This window comes from Microtus ochrogaster, chromosome 18, assembly GCF_000317375.1.
Source record: "Microtus ochrogaster isolate Prairie Vole_2 chromosome 18, MicOch1.0, whole genome shotgun sequence".
NCBI classification, from domain to species: Eukaryota; Metazoa; Chordata; class Mammalia; order Rodentia; family Cricetidae; genus Microtus; species Microtus ochrogaster.
Window position 1 is genome coordinate 52,727,054 of NC_022020.1, and position 7,301 is coordinate 52,734,354.

Below are 7,301 nucleotides of genomic sequence, written 5' to 3' on the forward strand. Positions count from 1 at the left end.
GGGTGGATGGGTGGATGGATGGGTGGATGAATGGATGGATGGATGGATGGATGGATGGATGGATGGATGGATGGGTGGGTGGGTGGGTGGGTGGGGGAGAGCAGCGAAGACTCTGACAATGGGGCCAGGCATGCATGCCCCTTATTTACATGTTTACAAGCTGAATGTTACTGAATATTCTGATCATAGTTTAACCAGACAAAAGAGGTCAGAATGAGGCGCACGGAAATTAGAGAGCAGAATGTGAAACTCTGATTATTAGTTATCAGCCACAGAGAAATGAGAGGACTGACCTGTCTGTTTTTCTGTCTACCTATTGAAATGTGGAGCACGGGGCACAAGTGCACACAGTGAGGTTGTGGACATAAGAGGACCACTTGGGGTTCTCTCCCACCATAATGTGGGCCCTGAGGATTGAACTCAGGCTATCAGGCTTGGTAGGCAACAAGTACCTTAACCTGCTGAGCCATCTTGCAGGCTGAGAAGAGAGATCTTTTATATCTTTTATATAATTGCTTCAGTTAGAAAGAAGCTTAGGCCATACCAGCAGCAGATATTTATAAACTATCCAACCTAAATAAAAACATGTCTTACATTTAATCACTCATCTCTTTAAATTCAATTTTAAAACTGAAAGTGAATTTGTTTTTTGCTTCAAACAGTCTATGGACCTCATGTAGGTATTTCTGTTTGAGGGCGTTCATAATACAATGTCAACACATGGCAGTAAGAGAATTAAAGAGCCACCTATTTTGTCTAAGGGGATAGTCTAAAGTTAGGTGGGGAATAGTGAATACAGATGGATACAGAGATTCTGTGACAAACGACAGAGTTAGGAACATGCTCACTGTGCCCTATGTCCTTTAACTTGAGATGAGTAACAGAGAACCCAGCTGCTGGGTCTTCTGTCTGTCAAGGGCTTGTTTCATATAGATCCTCGAAGAGCCAGGCCCTTGCTGCTCTCTACCACTGGGGAAAGGGTGGGAGGGTTTAATGTGGCCTTTCAAAAACATTCAAATGACAGTAACATATATTATTTTGTGAGAGAAAAAAAAAATCCCCCAAAATGTGATAAAATAAGAAATAGTTTTTAAAAAATGCTTTGAATAAGTATCAGTAAAAAGAAAACTCGCTTTTCTTTCTGGAGAAGTAGCATTCTGGGGGGGGGGGAGGAGGTCTATTTGATCACAGAGCTGGTGATGGAGTGTGGGAGAAACACTGGGATGCACCTGCACCTCTACAGGTGTGGCAGGGTGTCCATCGTGACCACTACAGCTGGTTTGCCAGCTGGGTGAGTGAATAAGCCCTTCCCAAGGCTCCAAGATGGGAGGTTACTGAAGCCCTCCCTCACAGGGGTGCCTGCCTGCACAGGAGTCAGGAGGAAGCCATGCCCTGCTGACAGTGAGTCACTCCCAGAGACAAACACCCACGGGCTTTCTAGCTGATGCTGCATTTTGAGTTTGTTGTCCTTTCAGCTATTTTCTTCTCCAATGAGATCACAGCATGATCTATAAGTCCTACACAAGATTGGAATCAGCGATCAAAAGCAAAGTGCCCATCTGAGCTGTTAATTCTTGCAGAGTGCAGTAGCTGAGGTGTCACTGTCAGAGATACAGAGAGAAAAGGGTTCCCAGAACCAGCGGAAAGAGGCCAACCTTTGAGGGTTTCCACCTGCTGGTAAAAGCTCTCTCAAACAGATAATACATAGCCCCTGCTACCCCAAACATGGCTGCTTCAAAAGGATGAGAGCTCAGCAGAGAAGCTGTTTGTATGGTAGAGAAAAGCGGTCGGAAAGGCGTCCTTGGCCATACACTGGTTATCCTAGGGACCTGAGCACGGAAGGGAAAAAGAAAACAGCAGGGGGAAGAAAAGGAGAAAATGCTGAACAAGTGACCTACAAATGACAATTACAGACTGTGAAAGAAAAACAAAGCAAAACAAAAAGCAACATGTTGATGGCAATGGTCCATGCTGACATCCCATTCATTTTTGTAAGTCAAGAATCAACCAGTAAGCCACACTCCAAGAGTCACTCAGTAGAGACACTTAGAGCTGCTCCATTTGGTGGTCTGTGAGGACTCTGATTCTTCCAAATGAGGCTGGTTGAGATGCAGCTCCTGTGCCCACAACCCATCTGCCCCTGGCCCTGGAAGGTCCTTAACAACAACTGCTTTTCACTTGAATGAGCAATCAACATCAGTAATCTGACCAAATAATGAAATAATATTTAAACATAACAAAATAAAATTTACTTACAGCAAAAACATTCTTGCTATTTTCAGTCGAAGAGATAAACACAAAACGCTTTCTCCTTTTCTACAATGCAGGTAAAGTTCTCCGTGACTATGCTTTAAGAACATCATGTCCTGAACTAGAGGACTTCACTCACTGTCAGTGATTTCTACAAACTCGCCAAACTACTAGTGAGAAAAGTCATTGTGTGGAGGAGGCCTCCTTTCTCTCAGCTGGTGCCCATGAACTCGAAGGAGCTGTCTCCAGCATGACCTCCTTCCCTACCCTTTAACCACCACTATCTGTGGGCCAGGCCCCTTTCCCACTGCCTGTTCCCAAGACCCTCCCTCCTCAGTGAGTGCAAATATTTTTCTTTCCTCCTCCTCCTCCACAGGAGCCTGCAGTCTGACCAAGCACACACCACAGTTCTCCTTCTCTAGCAAACAGTCTTTGTGTGCCTGGCATGTAGCTGCATGTTTGGCATCATTTATGTTATTAGAGCAAACTACTTTGTAGTAATCTAAAGTTCCTTATAATGACATTTTATTTGTATTTTAATAAATAAAGCTTGCCTGAAGATCAGAGAGTAAACAGCCTGACCAGTCAGACTGACAGACTGTGGTGAGAAACACTTTTAATTCCAGTAGCCACATTTGTTGCCATAGAAACTGAGTGGTGCATGCCTTTAATCCCAGTCCTAGAGAGGATTCTAAAACGGGAGGAGACAGCTCTCAGACACAGTGTCATTCTGAGAACTCCTGGAGGCAGGATCGCCATTTTCAGACTGAGGTTGAGGTAAGAGTCAATGCCTGCTGTTTTGCTTTTCTGACCTTCAGATTGAACCTCAATATCTGACTCTGAGTTTTTATTAATCGTGCTTCATTTCCAGGCAAGTTTTATTTATTAAAATACAAGTGAAATGCCACTACAGCTCCCTTATGCTCATAACTTTTTGTCTTTTTTTTTTTCTTTTTTGAGACAGGGTCTCATGGAACCCAGGAGGCTGACCTTAAGGGTGACTTTCAACTTCTGATCTTCTTTGCCTCAGCTTCCAAAGCAGTGCATACATTACAGGTGTGCACCACCACATCCAGTTGTGTATTTTGGTAAAGTAAAAATCTGTCCACACTGACTAACAGGTTTTGGATTTTAAATCCGAGCTTATTTTCTTGAGTTGCTTTACTGCTGGTAGGACATTAACAAGTCTCCATTTCATCAAAGAATTTCTATCTTTAAAACAGGTTCTTATTCTGTAGCCTAGTTGGTTTGGAACTCACTATGTATCTCAGACTGGCTTTGAACTTGTGGTGACCCTCTAAATGGTAGTGTTACCAAGCATACCAGTATGTCAAATGAGAGCAGTGGCTCAAGTGAGAGAGTTAGAAAAATCTCATAAAAAATGGCCATCACCCCATAAATTTTTTTATTTATTTATTTTCCTTTTTTTCTTTCTTTTATTCTATTTTTTTATCTTTTTTTTTTTACCCCATAAATTTTTTAATTGTACTATTTTGCAATAGATGTGACATCAAATGCCAGATTCTAAATTCTGCTCACACTTCCTGTCTATACTGACCACTGTGTCCTCTCCTTGAAGGAAGGACATCTGTCTGCTGTCTCATTTGAAACATGTATGACCTATCACAGGTAAAGGTGGAGATATAAGCATGTTCATGTGACTTTTATTCCTGAGTATCTGAAAGACAACATTAGCTATTAGACCAGTGTTTCTCAACCTTCCTAATGCTGTGATCCTTTCAGTTCCTTGTGTTGTGGTGACCTGCAACCATAAAATTATTTTGTTGCTACTTCACTACTTCCATGTTGTTATGAACTGTAACGTAAGCATCTGATATGCAACCCTGAAGGAGTTGTGAGTGCAGACTGAGAACCGCTGTATTTGACTGTGGCTGGAATGTTGGTGGACCTCTTGCATCATGTTGTGTTTTGGAAGCTCATGAGGGAAACCAAAAAGATCTCTGCAGACTTTTCTGTGTGCGCTACCCCAGTGTAAGGAGCAACAGCCGCTGATGAACGGCTCAGACAGCGGTTCTGCCTGCATTACAGACACTGACAAGCCAGGTACAGTTCTTCCTGTTCCACTCAGATAAAATGAGCTACTCAGTCAGATTATGCTGAGAACGTTTTGACAATTTTACCCTCTAAGACAAAGAAAGCATTTCTGTAATAACTCATTGACAAAGCTTTTCAAAATGAGTACTCAACATCAACCAGAGGCTGGTCTGCAGCCAGAGCCCATTTTCTTTAGATATTAAGCACAAAGATGGTAAAGCTCAGGCTAACCTGTGCGGGTTTTTCTCCTTTTCGTTTTGAAAACAAGCTGACTATTCCTCCCTAGACATCTCTGTTCATCCTTTGGTACTTACAAGAGAGCGCGAGCTCTGCCTGGATGGTGGCAGAAACTGCCTCACGTTGGTAGGTGTTTCCTTTTCAATGGAATGGCGCCTCTGGGGTGGTTGCCGTCTCTCTGGCTGGGGTGTTGACGAGATAGGCAAGAATTTTGGAGGCTCTAAAGAGTTAACCAAATAAATAAACTTTCTTAAAAAATACAATCTAAGATTCTGAATTTTCCAACAGATAACCTTTTGCACTGTATGATGACACTGTATTCAAAGACTAAGGACTTATTTCAGGGGAGAGCTGTTTTAAGATGGCAGCTCTGGGGATGGAGAAAGAATTGTTCCAAAAATTGCTTACTAGATGAACCTGCTACAGAAACAGTAAGGAAAATGGGGGAAAGTTCTATGATTTTAATATCTATTCAAGTTCATATTAAAACATATTATGATTATCCTTTAGGTTTGTATGTGCAAATGCCCTCATTTTACTTTCCATAAACCTTACAACTGACCTCTCCATTCCTATTTTAAAAACACAAAAACAGCTGGCTGCAGTGGTACATTTCTTTAATCCCAGAACTTGGGAAGCAAAGGTAGGCAGACCTCTGAGTTTGAGGCCAGCCTGGTCTACAGAGTGAGTTCCAGAACAGCCAAGGCTACATAGAGAAACCCTGTCTTGAAAAACCAACCAACCAACCAACCAACCGAAAAAATCCCCACAGAAATACATATATTCTGTATGGCCCCAAAGCAACCCTAACTATATCAAAATCCAAGTGAACCCTATTTTTACACTCTTGGACCTGCCAAGCAAGCGTTCAGCCTCTGAACTGTATTCCCAATACTAACTAGCAATTTTCAGGATAATCTTTAGGATGAACGGTTCTGGATGCATTATATAAAGGAATAAGGATATTAGAAATAAGTTACATTATTGAAGTTTTATTTAGCACTTCCTCCTACTCTACCCATAAAGCAGGGCTGCTCATACTGTAGGGAGGAAGGTAAGAGTGATCATAATTAAGTGGGATCCATGTCTTTGGATTATCCCATGAAGGCAACCTACTAATTTCCAGTAAATGAAATGATAATGAAATTGCTTACACAGTTTGATGGGCATGCTATACTATTAATTTATTTACTTATTTATTTTGAGACAGATCTCATGTAGTCCAGGCTGGTTTCAAATCTGCTATATGGCTGAGGATGACCCCAATCTACTGATCTGATCCTATTACCTCTATCTCCTGAGTGTTGGGATTCCAAGTTTGCACTACCTTACCTGGTTTTATTCACCACCAGAGTTCAAATCTAGGGCTTTGTGTATGCTAGGCAGTCGTCACTCTACAACTGAGTTAAAGCTCCAGCTCAAGGGTCTCTGTTAGGCTGAGTGGGCCTAGCTAACAACCAAGACAACTCTTATTGACTTAATTTTGTGTGTGTGGTGCCTATGGAGGCCAGCAGAGGGAGTTACAAATGACTGTAAGCTGTTATGTGGGTGCTGGGAACCTAACTAAGGGCCACTGTGAGAGCAGCAAGTGCTCTTAACTACTGAGCTATCTCTCCACCCCTTAAGAACATCTTAATATTCAATGAATTAATTTCTAACCCTTCTTAATGATTTCACATACGGTATGGCTGTACGTATGTTACACCAGGCAGGTAGGGAACAAATATGGTTATCAAGTGCTTCTGAGCTTAAATTCAGACTAGGAGGTCATTAATCTGAAAAGTGTGTGCACACACATGCATGCACACACTCTCTGCTGATTTATCTATATGCATGCTATGCATGTACAAAAATAAACTTGCCTGACCTAGTTAAGGTAACTGTCCATGCAGCCTGTCTGCTCCTGACACTGAGGCACAGGGGTTAGTGCTATATACCCCAAATGATCACAGTACACTGTGGGCCCTTGCTCTAGGTCGAGGATTTTGTAAGGTATGCACTCACTCTTTCTTGCGCACATGGCCTCCAATACTGGGTCCTCATAGAGGGAGGGAGATGCACTGCTGCTGCTGGTTGACTTGTGCAGAGTTTCCTCCTGAAAAAGGCAAATTCATAAACTTCAGATCCTCTGCTACTGAATGACATCCTAGTAAACAGATGCTTTAACACAAGACATCAAATTATGATGCCAGAGGCTCAAGAGAAACTAAAAGGGATCTAAAATTAGGGATGGGCTCATATCCTCACTTTGCCTAATTAAAAGTGATTAATTTTTAATTAGGGAAACAGGTGGGAGAGATTGAGCCAGGAAGCAGCATTCTTCCATGGTCTCTGCTTTGCTTCCTGCCTTCAGGTTCCTCCTTGAGCACCTGTCTTGGGTTCCCTTAATGGCAGACTGTAACCTATGGGCTGAAATAAACCCATTCTAATCCAAGTTAATTTGGGGTGTGGTGCCTACCATAGCAACTGGAAACTGAACTAGAATAAGAGCTTTATCCGCTGGGCCCAGGCCCAACACTTGCTCTTATAGTGGACAATAAACTTCCCAGTGTTCCACAAGATCTTGCAAGACAGGGAGCTCATGCTGGATGGACTTAGCTGTAGTTCTCATTCCATTTCTACCTGCTGAACATTATACTTCTGTGTGCATCTGAGGTAAAAATATGTTTTGGTGTTTAAAAACAAGGGACCTGGATGCTCAAGATAGGAGGAAATGTTCAGGTAACCTGGGAAAGCACATGAGTGGGAAGGAAGGAGAG

At 42.3% G+C, this 7,301-nt stretch overlaps 1 protein-coding gene across 4 annotated transcripts in view; it reads right to left on the minus strand.

Moving 5' to 3' along the window:
• Positions 1-7,301, minus strand: part of Spire1 (spire type actin nucleation factor 1) — a 102,278-nt gene that overhangs the window by 9,833 nt on the left and 85,144 nt on the right. For 2 of the 4 annotated variants that reach the window (XM_013349544.2, XM_013349543.2), the window contains 3 exons: positions 6,547-6,637; positions 4,620-4,762; positions 1,656-1,829 (listed from right to left, as the gene is read on the minus strand). In XM_013349544.2, coding sequence (XP_013204998.1) covers positions 1,656-1,829; positions 4,620-4,762; positions 6,547-6,637 — 408 coding nt within the window. The remainder of the gene's footprint in view (positions 1-1,655; positions 1,830-4,619; positions 4,763-6,546; positions 6,638-7,301) is intronic. The other 2 variants (XM_005356227.3, XM_005356226.3) reach the window with 1 other exon arrangement.